At 38.1% G+C, this 16952-nt stretch overlaps 1 protein-coding gene across 1 annotated transcript in view; it reads left to right on the forward strand.

Moving 5' to 3' along the window:
* Positions 1-16952, forward strand: part of LOC110464344 (sodium- and chloride-dependent transporter XTRP3-like) — a 45739-nt gene that overhangs the window by 26029 nt on the left and 2758 nt on the right. The window contains exons 3-12 of the mRNA XM_021519527.1: positions 4871-4982; positions 5440-5481; positions 5639-5771; positions 6313-6525; positions 7114-7220; positions 7577-7701; positions 8161-8405; positions 8718-8814; positions 10586-10665; positions 16511-16681. Coding sequence (XP_021375202.1) covers positions 4871-4982; positions 5440-5481; positions 5639-5771; positions 6313-6525; positions 7114-7220; positions 7577-7701; positions 8161-8405; positions 8718-8814; positions 10586-10665; positions 16511-16681 — 1325 coding nt within the window. The remainder of the gene's footprint in view (positions 1-4870; positions 4983-5439; positions 5482-5638; positions 5772-6312; positions 6526-7113; positions 7221-7576; positions 7702-8160; positions 8406-8717; positions 8815-10585; positions 10666-16510; positions 16682-16952) is intronic.

Here is a 16952-nt window from a genome sequence, read left to right on the forward strand (position 1 = left end):
AATTCAAAAACTGGTTTAGCTATACATCTGTACCCAATAGATTTAAATGTGTCCATAAATGACATATTAAATTCGCGTAACCAGTGCTCAGATATACCACAAACATTAATATCATATTTCTGAAGGCAGTCTATTAGATATGGTGTCCCTGACATGATGCCTTCAATGTTCCAACACATCGCATTAACAATTTCAGACATATCTGTGCTCACTCAAGAAAATTTCGCGTGGCTGCCATTCCCTCATTCGGATCCCTTCGGGCCAGAACGAATCATCGCTGATAATATCTGCGTCCTCCGCTACTATGTTCAATTGCGCTGATGCCGTGTTCTTCCATCGTTTCTCAAAATACCTTAACAAAGTAACGCGCACATTAGCTTCCTCAAGATAGCTTCGCATGGCAGCTTCTGAGGATATTTGTCGGTTTATTCCATGTACGTAGAATCGCCTGATTCTCCTTCTTTGTTGCTGCTGGAATCCCACAAATCGCTTTGCCATCGGATTACACACAGATGTTGGGAAATGGACCTTTATCGGGTGTTGAGTTGTCGTTTCAGCTGATATATAAGATGGATTCTCAGTATCCACGGAACGCTTCTCATTTAGAGACTCCGATTGTAACATGTCGCTCCAAGTTTTTTGTCGCGTGTCGTTTCCTTGGCAGAGTCCTCTAGCGTTCCGATCGGTTTTAGGATCTAACGTGTCTGTGAAATAATTCGCTGTTTTTGTGCTTTCCAAGTTATCCACCTGGTTTATCTGATTGTTCGATGATGCACTCAACACACTGAATCTGTTAAACGTCTTTACGGCTGGTTCTGTCTGACTCTCCTCGATAAGATCCACACTCCTGTTGGTCATGTTGTGTTCACTCTTTCTTTGTATGTCCTTCCTTAATTTGTCAACTTGTTTCTTTATACCAACTACCGATGCTGCACATGTCTTTAATGATTCCCTTGTCTCACTCAGGTCTGATTCGTAACATTTTGTGTAGTTAGTCACGCGGTCTGATACCAGTTTCATTGTCTTTTTAACACTTTCAACACCATTCAATTGTTCGTTATCGTATCTTTTTGCCATGTTCTTAAAGTCTGTTGTGGCTTCTACCGTCTCCTTAATATCCATTTTCATCTTTACAATCTGTTTCATCGTTTGTTCCACTTGTCTTTTGTTTTCACGTAGTTCATCCTCAATACATTTGATCGTTGAACAGCTTTTCTTTCGGATCCTCCCATTTTCAGTTTTCAAGGAATTTATTTCCGTCCTATCCTCGGTCTGCTTTAGTTTCAGTTCGCTGACAGTTTCTTGCAATGCTTCATAGGATTGCTGTGCTTTTTCACGTGAAATCTTGATCTCTGCTACCTCCGTTTGCAGTTGCTTCAAGTCTTCTTTATACTTTAACGCCCTGTTTTTAGCATTTTCTTTCTCTTTCATTAAACCATCGATTCTTGATGTAAGTGTTTCTATTTTCTCGTTGTGGTCACTTTTCACAAAGTACATATCGCGTTTCAAGACTGCTATGGTTTCCTGTAGCACACTAAATCCTGCCAATTCGCTAGCACCGCGATTTCTATTACTGTAAGAAAGTGATTGAGTCCGCTTTTGCTTTGTAGGCACGACATCGGACAAGTCCTCCACGAATTCACCCTCACACGCACGTACCAGCACAAAACAGTCTCTTGCTAACTTTGCCTGTAATGAAGGAGCGTTTGGTGCCCTTGTCTCCTTACGTTTCCTAAGGTATCCCTCCCTGTATGGAAAGTCATCGAGAGTGCAAGCCTTAGCAAATAATGCATCGCGTAACATTTCAATATCAGCAACGTTATCCCGTGTCAGCTGTCGGATTTCGTCAATAAGTATTGTTTTAGGGCGATCCTTTACCCTTTCTACCTGTTCCATATAGGTCGCCGTAGAGTGTGTAGTTCTACCCGCCGCGGTTGACTGGTCACCATCGTAAACACTCTCAGTCGATATCTGATTATCAATTGGTACCGAGTCTCCGAGTATATAGCTTTCGTCAAATTCGGCATGGTCATCACGACAGTTTATTTGACCGTTTTGCCAAGGAGATTGCATGTAATCTTGGTTGATCGGTAACAAGTCCGTATATGTAGGCGTAAGTTCATTGCAATCTGCGTCCTCGTTACAATCCGACATGGCTGATTGTAAGGGTAATCACAAGTGCAATCCTGGACCCACAGTTTGAAATAATATCAAAGCACACATTTAATAACACATAATGTCGTCGATGTTGAATGAAACGTGTAATATTCAAGTAAAGTTTTATTTCAACAACTTCCAACTTCAATAACGTAAACTGTTTTCATTGAGAATTAGGGACTAAGCTGGCCATCATACAGTGGTAAGTCAATAGAGCGTGACGGACGATTGCCTATACAGGTAGCCCAACCGAGTGATGAATGCTCACCTGTGTACGTACGCGTACGTGACAATATAACATCATATATACATATGCACAGTGGAACATAATTGTCAATTGTTCGAATATACAACAATAAATTGTTCATTTGATAGTATATCTACAATACAGGTACTACTATATACACGCATACCGTTCCTTTAGACTTGAGGACGTCTGAAACCATAGCAAATCGAGCATTTTATACTGCTACCGCTTACCGATCCTCTCGCATTGACGCCATGACGTCTTGTATGTAAGATGTTTTATTTTTCTATAGCCGTAGAAAAAGTAATTGAGTACATGGGGCAAATGTGTTGACTAGAATATGATATAATTGTTTACATGTAAAATGGTAACCTGTCGGTGAACCTTAGAACTGCTTTGATCACGGCGACAGTTGCTACTGTATACAGCATTGATAAAAACTGTGTGACACTAACCAACAAACAATCGACCCACTCATTGATGCAGCTTTTGGAAGAACCATTAACTTCACATATTCGGCACCCCCACTCACCTCCTGAGAACCATTAACTTGTACATATTCGGTACCCCCACTCACCTCCTGAGAACCATTAACTTGTACATACTCGGTACCCCCACTCACCTCCTGAGAACCAGTTGTTTGTCGGTATAACATCTCACCTCCCCATCATGTCACCAATGCATTTCCTCGTCATTATCGTCATTCCTCGTCATTCCCCGAGACTTGTCTAACTCGGGGTTTTTTTGTTCAGAACCACTCACACTTTTGGGCCTGCTACTCTTCTCACTGGGAAATTGGTAGGCTGTACCTTGTATTTCGTTGGAACAAAATTTATATCTGAACATTTAAATACATGTCTCAGGAACGCAGGATTTTGTTGGCGTTTATCTAGAGGAAAGTCAATAACTTGATCGTTAATTTACAAGTAATTTTATTTTATTTTCTGTGATTTACGGCAAAACCTATAACAGAAAATAACTCACTCGAGTTAAAATAACATAATTAACAACGCCACTCGTTGTGGAATATCTATTAAGCGGTTTTAAGTTTGCGTTAAAAGCACTAAAATATGACTATCGATAAAAAAGCACAATTACAATACATTAACGCCTAATAACATTACGCTCGTTGTCATAAACATCGATTTTGTTTGCCGTCTCTGGTATCGAACGCACCGCATTGTAGTCAAATGCTATTTTTGGTATCAACCGTATATCATACATAGAATTTAAGAGCTGAAAATTTCATAACATCTTTTTATTATGATCTAATTCCCTATGACGCTGTTATTACGTCGTTTTCACGATCGAACATACGACAAATGAGCACTGCCTTATCTGTTTAGAGGAAGTATTCTGCGCCATCATAGGTATCGTGTCTGTTCGGGGAAGGAATAGACCTGTTATGTCCCCCTAGGTTAGAATTGGGTACTCGGGTAACATTGTAAAGACCATAACTGACCTGGTATATAATTTGAAATAGTAGAGGCCTTTGTTTTTTAACTTCAGTGTCCCTGTACATCTACCGTTTACGTGTATACTAGTATGATGGACTGTCCTCTGTATGTCCTGGTTGTTTTGATGAGTCCTTACTACTTTAATAATAATAATATAGTGTAGGTTTAGCGATCAAATCTGTATATTTCAGTAACAATGTCTGTAACAATCTAAGTATAGATTTGATACCATCAGTTCATATTTTTTATGTTTGATAACACTAACATTAGGTGGTCGGATGGGGCAGTGATTAGATCACGCGCCTTTAACCAAGATGTTAGACTAGGATTCGATTCCCCGATCGGAGGTACACATGCATGGGGTCACCCGCACGACCGCGTGGGTTATCTCCGGGTACTCTGGTTTTCTCAAAAATAGAAAAAATACATATACGAAGCGTTTGGTCCAGCTGTCGATACTCAGACAACTACTTTGATCGAGTTCACGACACATGAACGAGTTTAATACTGGCGGGAAAATATCTTAAGTGGATTCAACTCCATTTGTAACCAGACTGCGGCCTTATTGTTCAACAAAGAATCTAAATAACTCTTAATGGAATATTGTCATGTGATATAGGCTCCCTATGTATAGCTGGCGTAGACCGGCGAGTGCTTTCTAAATCTTGTTTCGTTGTCGCGTGAGTTCGCTCTCTGACATCGTATCGCTGCTGCATTGCTCATCACAGCCAGTCTGCTTACTCATGTCATGTCTGGTCTGTAGCAGTAAAGTATTACAGCAATCTCAAGCTTCTTTCTAGAAGATTCCGTCTCCTTCACGCTAAACAATAATTGAATTCATCAACATAGAATATGGTCTGTAGCCTAGGTAATAGACACATGCACGACAATAGTCCATTACATATTTCATTATGATACAAAAACTTTAGCAGACGTGCATGTTTTAACGTACCAGACGAATCACTTAATGTACCAATGCACGCTATCTTGTTAATGTTTTCACCTTTAGGTTCAGCGGTGGCCATATTGTTGATGACGTATATCCGGTCTCTCGTAAACGGCCTTGAACTCAGCTATTCCCTTTACTACATGTTCGCGGCTTTCAAGAACGACTCTCTTGGGTAAATATATACGGTTACAGCTAGATAGTATATTATATGTTAAATATGTAGAAAGACAGATACAACACTTAAATAAAGTTTGAAAGTATACATTTTCAAAACACTGGTCATTTCAACATGTTCAAACAAATTATAACGATTGTATTATAAAGCGTTGATAATCCACGTACCAAAGCCAAAACACTGTCACTATGCATTTGGAACGGGTTTTTTCCTGCATTACCATAACTTTGATAAATCGTTACTGAAAACAAGGCAATGACTTGTGGACTTTTAAGGGAAAATATAGATTAACTAATAAGAAAGAAGGTGTCAACAGTATTCTGAATGTACAATATACAAGGGGTTCGGATCAGGAGTCTGGACGTCTGACCATTTCACTGCGGCTCTAACTGAATGATAGTACATTTGCCCAGTCGCAGAACGGTTTGAAAAATAAGCATTTTGTATTTTGCAGTTTACGGAATACTGACCCAAACTACGCATCGATTCACTTCCAGTAAGTACTCTTTCTTCCAAACTCCATTTTACAACTCCATTTTCTATTCAAACAAAATATGTTCATATAATGCAGTAGTGTTTAGAAATTAAATAGGATTAGTGGGCGTATGCAAACAGATTAACAGTTATGTATGTATGCATGTGCTATGTTCCAGCCAAGGGTTTCTGCAGCGTTCCCAACACATAGGCCAAGGTGGTCACGTGGTCTGGTATATAGCCCTCTGTCTCCTGGCGACATGGATGGTTACGTACTTGATGACTTTCAAGGGCTTCCAAGGGCTGGGCAAGGTGAGCGTGCTACAGCAGACAGTCCAGGGTTTCACTATACATTTTTCGCCCTTGTGCATGGTAGGCAAACACATCATTTTTTTTGCTGTCCCGAGATTAATCGTTATTAATCGAAGGGAAACAAAGGATCGTGTTCCCTACCATAAGGGTAATAAATATTCTATTATACCGAAATTGAACAGTAACACAACAATGAATATGGTCAGGCATCTGTAACATTGTTGCTGTTTACTCTAGTCACTCGGAATTCAGGTGTGGTGCATCATGCGAATTTTTCTATCGAAGCTGCGAAAAGGGGAAATATGATCGGGAAAGTCGAGCGCGTTAGGGGAACCCTATGTTTATTTTCTCGTCGTGTGATCAATGAAATCCAATCAGACACGCTGTGGTATAGACTAGGCTATGATGATGTTACTGCAAAAGGTTTGAGTTACAATAATGTAACTAACTTTTTATGCACATGCATAAACAGACACAAATTTTCTCGTTTGTATTTGTTTCTAAGAGTGTAAAAAAACAACTTTTTTGGGTACACTTTCAGATTGTGTACGGATTGACGCCTGTCTGTCTCGTTCTGGCCTTCGTAGTGTTCATGTATGCGTTCATCGCCGTCGGACCACCGGACGAGTACACCCCACCAGAATTCCGTGAATACCGTGTGGTTCCATCAAAAAACAACAAAAGTGACGTCATTGAGGAAGTGGTCCCAAGAGAGACCAGGACCAGGACATTGTCGGATCTAGCTCAACCAAAGGTTTGAATGTTATGCAGACATAAACTCGCCGATACCTTTGTACGTTAGAATACCCTTCAAAGACTCGAATTGTCTTACATTGCAATCATTTTAACTGTCTTTGTATTTCCATGTAATAGTTTATAATCTAATCTCATCGTGATACTGTGATTGAATCAGATGATGGTTGCTGCCCCACTGCCGGTCAAATATAAGAGACCCCCACTGTTGTTTTTCGTAAAGTTACAAACAGTGATCCCCCTTTAATTTCCTTTTGGCTATAATATGTAGCTGAGCCAGAGTACCACATTGCAGCATTGGCCATGAAGCTCAGCTGGTTCGAGCGACAGCTTGATCGGATGTCCTTGGTTCCGTTGTATTTTACACTTAGAACGCTGTCATCTTGATCATTTTTGTTTTTAAGTTCCACGAGGTATAATTTTCTTTTCAAAACTAATTTATCAAAGTTGTAGTTATGCAGGAAAAATAGTCAATCCAATGCAAACTTTTAGTTTTTAGCAGTGGTACAGGGACCTTTGAGCGGTATACTGTAATAGATAGTTTGTGCGGATGGCGCAGACTAATGAGGGTTGCTTATTGTTGTAACAGCCGTGGGTGAGCGCCCTGCTGATCCACATGGGCAGTGTTGGACTGTGGGCCGGGATCCTGCCCTCCATGGGAGCCCAGCTCTACAACAGCAAGAAAGTCATCAACGCGTAAGTTCTGTGTGTACTTTATCAGTATGTGAAGCTTTAACACTGCTTGTCTTTTTCCATTGTGAAGAAGTGCAAGGTTTATTTGATGTGTGTTCTGTCAGAGTCAACGATTGTCTGCCGACGATTTCAATCTTCAAATGAGAAATAAATGTGTACATAATATAACTCCACGATTAATATACTGCCGGATGTTAAAAGACGCCTCATTCTTGGTCCAGCAGATCCTGATTCATTTTGTATTATCTTCCCTGGTTCGAAAATTCTGATTATATTCGTCCGTATAAGTACATATCATAAGCTCTTATGCTATCACCTGAGGTGGTCCGATGGATTATACTCTTTTCGGATATTTGTAGGTCGTGGATCATTCTGCTTGCAATCTACGGTACACTTCCGGTTCTTCTCATGTTGGCATTCGGACAGTTTTTCCAGGCAGACAGTAACTCTGGTTTCATAGCAGTGGCCAATGGGGTCAAACCAGGTACGTGAGGGTCAATCCAGTTCACACTGTACGTGAGGGTCAACCCAGTTCACCCTGTACGTGAGGGCCAACCCAGTGTAAACCTGTACGTGAGGGTCAACCCAGTTCACCCTGTACGTGAGGGCCAACCCAGTGTTACCCTGTACGTGAGGGTCAACCCAGTGTAACCCTGTACGCGAGGGTCAACCCAGTTCACCCTGTACGTGAGGGTCAACCCAGTTCACCCTGTACGTGAGGGTCAACCCAGTGTAACCCTGAATCAGGAATTAATGTAAAACCAGTACGTAAAAATTAAACCTGGTCAGGCCAAGGTCAAACTAGGTACGTAAAGGTCAAACGAAATCATTGAAGTCATGCATAAACAGGGTACAATATTTTCTTTAGGTAAGGTAAGGAATATCCGGTTACAGATAATTCGTTTATTGAAATGATGATATAATGTTCTGTCTCTTTCTTTAGGACTTTCACACCTACTGGTAGGGATGTACGGCAAGCTGCGCCACCTACCGTTCGTTGCGTTCAGTGTCTACCTGATCTCCTTCCTGTTCGGCATCGTTCATCAGGCCGTCCACCTCGTCACGATCTGGGAAACGCTTCTCCCCGTCATACCTCTCCAAGTGATGAGGATCGTCAGACGTCGGGAGTGCCTCGTCGCCATCGCCTGTACTGTCTCCTTCATCGTTAGTCTGCCGTTTGCATCACAGGTACGACGTTAGGATTTCAGTTTTACATTCCTGGTATCTGCCTCAAAAAGTTAATCGAATGGCCCCGGGTGTCTTGGTTTTTTTTCACAAAACAATCGGCATTTTAAGTACTGAAGAATGATCGAGTCACTAATAACGTAATATTGTCATTGGGAAATATTTTCAAAAGCGAAATAAATGCGTTAACGAATTTGGTTTGAAATTTCTGGGAATATTTTTATTTAAATATCTAACCGTTTAACCATGTACTTTGTGGAATTTGATTTTAACGGTACAGTCTGCTGAGTTGTAGTTTTATTATCTCATTTACAGGCCGGAATTTTCATCTACATGGTTGTGAACAGCTACGTTGATCGTCTTATCTTCGTTGTCATCATCATCAGTATGGTACCATTCATTACCGGCTACAGTAAGTCCAGTATATCCGGGTACTTCCAATAAAGAGACGTAACCCTTGATTGACACTGTATATTTCAATAAATTTTATTGTCAAAGGACAAATGGATTGGGCAGCAGGCATAGCCTATTTAAGCCCTTTCCAAACATAGTAACAGACAGTGGTACAAGCATAGACATAGAACACATACAAACACATATAAACAAGTTGGTATTATCAAATTAATAATCAAATTAGGGGAAACAACTACTAATACTCATTTTTATTATAATTGAATCTAATGGTTTGAATTCTAACCTTTTATTTTGATATTGAAAAGACATAAAATATATACCGGTATATACATATTATGAAGAGAAAAGAAAAATAGTTTGTTGATGGAGCTGCATGTATAAACATTTGATGGGATTAAATTACCGCACCCAACAGATACAGGCCAAAAAGTCCATTGTATCACACAAGGCCATCCACTGATGAGTTTGGAAATTCAATCCCACCAAATAGTTTAATTTATGCATATTAAACACAGGTTAGATATATAATTAACATGTTGTAAAGCTTTATATTCTTATTTATGTAGTTGTTTCCCAATATTTTTTAATAAAATAGTATAACTGGTCTTCTGAACCCCAGCCCCCCTCACTAACAATATTTAAAAATAAACAATGAAGACAAATAGGAAATATTAATATTAATATTCATGTACCATTTCTGGAAATCAGAAGAATTACATTGAGAAAAAATAAAATGTAAATAAATAAAGTGTAAATAAATAAAATGTAAAATTTCATTCAAAATTGAAGTTAAATGTCCTGAATCTTCTAGAACTTAAAATGTAATTGGATATAGATAGGAGAATATGTTTATTTTCATTTTCATCACATCTCTCACAACCATTTAGCATGACATCTAATGATAAATGGTTGTGAGTTTCATGGAATATATTCTGAAAAAGTAGAATACGATCTTCAGTGTATTTGATACAATCATGGAAGTAATGAGATGCTGTTTCAAATCTAGAACCACAAGAACATGCAGAGGACTCAGTAAGATAATCTTTCTGACGGTCATTACTTAGGTTACTGGCCTCATTTCTCAACTGACAGAGAATACTATAAGTTTCCCTATTTCCTAAAAACTTAAAGACATCAGTTGTTTTTGTGTTTGAATTTGGAATAGGTGTTATTAACTTTTTGAACTGATAGGCGGAACGAATATTTTGAAGGTCTGAAGCGATATTATTTATTTCATTAAACATGGATGGAAAAAAGCTATTAGAATAGTTAACAGTATATCGCAGGTCTCATTTATGAAATTTTTGAAACGGTCATTTTGTACACATTTTTATTTTATAAGCATACATTTTGACAGTTCTAAAACGGACAAAAATAAAAATCAGCTTTTTGACTTGAATATTTTATTACGAAATGACCGTATTGTATGTTTCATGCGATTTGAGGGAATGAAAAAGGAAATGTTGAAAAGAATTCCTTTTTTCAACTTCTTGTTTTATTCAGGAAACCGGAAAAGCATATAACCAAACACAGAAACAACATAAGGAGACGGAATACACGAATAATGGTCACTTCCGGAAATTCTGTTGATGATAATAATTGCACATAAACTATTTAGAGATTGAAACTTCCGGTCTTACACCATTTGTTATATGACCAAACACTAAATGACAGAGTATGAAACGTGACGTATTTGTAGATTGTATATCTATGCATTCCTTTATTGTTCCTTATTTTGACTTTAATATGTTTTATCTTCCCCTTTTCAGTCAAACAGGAATGCCTGTATCTACCGATAGAGCGCGCTTGTATGAGTCTGTGGTACGGACTGTCATCCTTAGTTCCCTCGGTAAGTATACCGATTATCTCCCTTTGTATTTTCTTTAGCTATAAGGATTGACAGCCCTCATTCCCTTTGTAATTATGTAGAGAATATGAAAGTGAAATAATGTCATGCTGCTTCTTCACTACTTCGCAATGTATGCTACATACAGAATATAAACTGTACAACAGGGCATGCTAACTTATTAATTATACTGCTTATATACTGTATTACAGGCCACTACTGATTAACTACTTCACGGGAAACGGGTATACTGCTTATATACTGTATAACAGGCCATTACTGATTAACTACTTCACGGGAAACGTGTATACTGCTTATATACTGTATTACAGGCCATTACTGATAAACTACTTCACGGGAAACGTGTATACTGTTTATATACTGTATTACAGGCCACTACTGACTAACTACTTCACATGAAACGGGTATACTGCTTATATACTGTATTATAGGCCATTACTGATTAACTTCTTCACGGAAAACGGGTATACTGCTTATTTACTGTATTACAGGCCATTACTAATTAACTAACTTCACGAGAAACATGTATACTGCTTATTTACTGTACTACAGGCCACTACTGATTAACTACTTCACGGGAAACGTGTATACTGCTAACATACTGTATTACAGGCCATGTTGAATTACTACTTCACGGGAAGCGTGTATACTGTTTATGAACTGTATTACAGGCCACTACTGATTAACTACTTCACGGGAAACGTGTATACTGCTTATATACTGTATTACAGGCCATGTTGAATTACTACTTCACGGGAAACGTGTATACTGTTTATATACTGTATTACAGGCCATTTCTGATTAACTACTTCACGGGAAACGTGTATACTGTTAATATACTTTATTACAGGCCATGTTGATTAACTACTTCACGGGAAACGTGTATACTGCTTATTTACTGTATTACAGGCCATTACTAAATAACTACTTCACGGGAAACGTGTATACTGCTTATATACTTTATTACAGGCCATGTTGAATTACTACTTCACGGGAAACGTGTATTCTGCTTATATACTGTATTACAGGCCATTACTAATTAACTACTTCACGGGAAACGTGTATACTGCTTATTTACTGTATTTCATAGAGAATAATACATGCCTTTTTCCATATCACCCCCAGTATCAACCCGAGACTGCAATATCAGCCCAAGGTCCGAAGGCCCGTGGGCTGATATTGGTCGAGGGTTGATACTGGGTGTGATATGGAAAAAGGTGTGTTTTATTCTGTTTATTATATACTTACTAATAAAAATTTTTATCTTATGATTTATTTTCATTTTTGAAATATTGAAAAACGATTTTTTTTCCAAATGGGGCGTGATATGGGTTTTGCGGGCTGATATGGGTTTTGGGGTATACGGCGGGAGCTGATACGGGTTTTGGGGTGTGATACGGCGAGGGCTGATATGGGTTAGAGCAAATGTGTCGTATCGCATATACAAAAAAGACGTATTTATTAGTAAGTATGTAATAAAGGCCATTACTGATTAACTACTTCACGGGAAACATGTATACTGCTTATTTACTGTATTACAGGCCATTACTAATAAACTACTTCACGGGAAACGTGTATACTGTTTATATACTGTATTACAGGCCATGTTGAATTACTACACTACTTCACGGGAAACGTGTATACTGCTAACATACTGTATTACATGCTATGTTGAATTACTAGTTCACGGGAAACGTGTATACTGCTTATATACTGTATTACAGGCCATGTTGAATTACTACTTCACAGGAAACGTGTATACTGTTTATATACGGTATTACAGGCCATGTTGAATTACTACTTCAAGGGAAACGTGTAAACTGCTTATATACTGTATTACAGGCCATGTTGAATTACTACTTCAAGGGAAACGTGTACACTGCTTATATACTGTATTACAGGCCATGTCGAATTACTACTTCACGGGAAACGTGCATACTGCTTATATACTGTATTACAGGCCATGATGAATTACTACTTCACGGGAAACGTGTATACTGTTTATATACGGAATTACAGGCCATGTTGAATTACTACTTCACGGGAAACGTGTATACTGCTTATATACTTTATTACAGGCCATTACTTATTAACTACTTCACGGGAAACATGTATACTGCTTACATATTGTATTACAGGCCATGTTGAATAACTACTTCACGGGAAACGTGTATACTGCTAACATACTGTATTACATGCTATGTTGAATTACTAGTTCACGGGAAACGTGTATACTGCTTATATACTGTATTACAGGCCATGATGATTTACTACTTCACGGGAAACGTGTATACTGCTTATATACTGTATTACAGGCCATGTTGAATTACTACCTCACGGAAAACGTGTATACTGCTTATACACTGTATTACAGGCCATGTTGAATTACTACCTCACGGAAAACGTGTATACTGCTTATACACTGTATTACAGGCCATGTTGAATTACTACTTTACGGGAAACGTGTATACTGTTTATATACTGTATTACAGGCCATGATGAATTACTACTTCACGGGAAACGTGCATACTGCTTATATACTGTATTACAGGCCATGATGATTTACTCCTTCACGGGAAACGTGTATACTGCTTATATACTGTATTACAGGCCATTACGAATTAACTATTTCACGGGAAACATGTATACTGCTTATTTACTGTATTACAGGCCATTACTGATTAACTACTTCACGGGAAACGTGTATACTGTTTATATACTGTATTACAGGCCATGTTGAATTACTACTTCACGGGAAACGTGTATACTGCTTATATACTGTATTACAGGCCATGTTGAATTACTACTTCACGGGAAACGTGTATACTGCTTATATACTGTATTACAGGCCATGTTGAATTACTACTTCACGGGAAACGTGTATACTGTTTATATACTGTATTACAGGCCATGTTGAATTACTACTTCACGGGAAACGTGTATACTGCTTATATACTGTATTACAGGCCATGTTGAATTACTACTTCACGGGAAACGTGTATACTGTTTATATACTGTATTACAGGCCATGTTGAATTACTACTTCACGGGAAACGTGTATACTGCTTATATACTGTATTACAGGCCATGTTGAATTACTACTTCACGGGAAACGTGTATACTGCTTATATACTGTATTACAGGCCATGTTGAATTACTACTTCACGGGAAACGTGTATACTGTTTATATACTGTATTACAGGCCATGTTGAATTACTACTTCACGGGAAACGTGTATACTGCTTATATACTGTATTACAGGCCATGTTGAATTACTACTTCACGGGAAACGTGTATACTGTTTATATACTGTATTACAGGCCATGTTGAATTACTACTTCACGGGAAACGTGTATACTGCTTATATACTGTATTACAGGCCATGTTGAATTACTACTTCACGGGAAACGTGTATACTGCTTATATACTGTATTACAGGCCATGTTGAATTACTACTTCACGGGAAACGTGTATACTGTTTATATACTGTATTACAGGCCATGTTGAATTACTACTTCACGGGAAACGTGTATACTGTTTATATACTGTATTACAGGCCATGTTGAATTACTACTTCACGGGAAACGTGTATACTGTTTATATACTGTATTACAGGCCATGTTGAATTACTACTTCACGGGAAACGTGTATACTGCTTATATACTGTATTACAGGCCATGTTGAATTACTACTTCACGGGAAACGTGTATACTGCTTATATACTGTATTACAGGCCATGTTGAATTACTACTTCACGGGAAACGTGTATACTGCTTATATACTGTATTACAGGCCATGTTGAATTACTACTTCACGGGAAACGTGTATACTGTTTATATACTGTATTACAGGCCATGTTGAATTACTACTTCACGGGAAACGTGTATACTGTTTATATACTGTATTACAGGCCATGTTGAATTACTACTTCACGGGAAACGTGTATACTGTTTATATACTGTATTACAGGCCATGTTGAATTACTACTTCACGGGAAACGTGTATACTGTTTATATACTGTATTACAGGCCATGTTGAATTACTACTTCACGGGAAACGTGTATACTGTTTATATACTGTATTACAGGCCATGTTGAATTACTACTTCACGGGAAACGTGTATACTGCTTATATACTGTATTACAGGCCATGTTGAATTACTACTTCACGGGAAACGTGTATACTGCTTATATACTGTATTACAGGCCATGTTGAATTACTACTTCACGGGAAACGTGTATACTGCTTATATACTGTATTACAGGCCATGTTGAATTACTACTTCACGGGAAACGTGTATACTGTTTATATACTGTATTACAGGCCATGTTGAATTACTACTTCACGGGAAACGTGTATACTGTTTATATACTGTATTACAGGCCATGTTGAATTACTACTTCACGGGAAACGTGTATACTGTTTATATACTGTATTACAGGCCATGTTGAATTACTACTTCACGGGAAACGTGTATACTGTTTATATACTGTATTACAGGCCATGTTGAATTACTACTTCACGGGAAACGTGTATACTGTTTATATACTGTATTACAGGCCATGTTGAATTACTACTTCACGGGAAACGTGTATACTGTTTATATACTGTATTACAGGCCATGTTGAATTACTACTTCACGGGAAACGTGTATACTGTTTATATACTGTATTACAGGCCATGTTGAATTACTACTTCACGGGAAACGTGTATACTGTTTATATACTGTATTACAGGCCATGTTGAATTACTACTTCACGGGAAACGTGTATACTGTTTATATACTGTATTACAGGCCATGTTGAATTACTACTTCACGGGAAACGTGTATACTGTTTATATACTGTATTACAGGCCATGTTGAATTACTACTTCACGGGAAACGTGTATACTGTTTATATACTGTATTACAGGCCATGTTGAATTACTACTTCACGGGAAACGTGTATACTGTTTATATACTGTATTACAGGCCATGTTGAATTACTACTTCACGGGAAACGTGTATACTGTTTATATACTGTATTACAGGCCATGTTGAATTACTACTTCACGGGAAACGTGTATACTGTTTATATACTGTATTACAGGCCATGTTGAATTACTACTTCACGGGAAACGTGTATACTGCTTATATACTGTATTACAGGCCATGTTGAATTACTACTTCACGGGAAACGTGTATACTGTTTATATACTGTATTACAGGCCATGTTGAATTACTACTTCACGGGAAACGTGTATACTGCTTATATACTGTATTACAGGCCATGTTGAATTACTACTTCACGGGAAACGTGTATACTGCTTATATACTGTATTACAGGCCATGTTGAATTACTACTTCACGGGAAACGTGTATACTGCTTATATACTGTATTACAGGCCATGTTGAATTACTACTTCACGGGAAACGTGTATACTGCTTATATACTGTATTACAGGCCATGTTGAATTACTACTTCACGGGAAACGTGTATACTGCTTATATACTGTATTACAGGCCATGTTGAATTACTACTTCACGGGAAACGTGTATACTGCTTATATACTGTATTACAGGCCATGTTGAATTACTACTTCACGGGAAACGTGTATACTGTTTATATACTGTATTACAGGCCATTACTAATTAACTACTTCACGGGAAACGTGTATACTGCTTATATACTGTATTACAGGCCATTACTTATTAACTACTTCACGGGAAACGTGTATACTGCTTATATACTTTATTACAGGCCATGCTGATTTACTACTGTGCGTTGTATGTGTATATATTTATACTGATTATATTCTGTATGTTTATATATTTACTGTATTACAGGCCATGCTGATTTACTACTGTGCTGTGTACGTATACCCGTTCCCTGTAGTGGGGTACGACCAGAGAGAGGCTGAGATGGTGGGATGGTTTATCGCAGCCTCGCCTATCATTCTGGGACTCATATTCGGGGCGGTACATGCAGTTTTTAACGAGAAGGGGACGTTACGTCAGGTACTGTCATATGTCTGAAGAAATTCTGATCATGTGCCTTGGAGAACATATTTTGGTACCAAATTTTATATAGTCTAATATTGAAGCTGGCTTCATTTGAATTCTGCAATTGATTGAAGATTTCTCTTTGGGACGAAGTATTAACATATCACATTAAAACAATTGTCTACTACATCGACCCTATTTTCTTTAAATGCAAGATGTTAATAACATAATAAATTGTTTGGTAGAGAGTGCATATGCGTGGCCATACGTCATATTTATACGTGAC

This window comes from Mizuhopecten yessoensis, unplaced genomic scaffold (genome assembly GCF_002113885.1).
Source record: "Mizuhopecten yessoensis strain PY_sf001 unplaced genomic scaffold, ASM211388v2 scaffold1539, whole genome shotgun sequence".
NCBI lineage: Eukaryota > Metazoa > Mollusca > Bivalvia > Pectinida > Pectinidae > Mizuhopecten > Mizuhopecten yessoensis.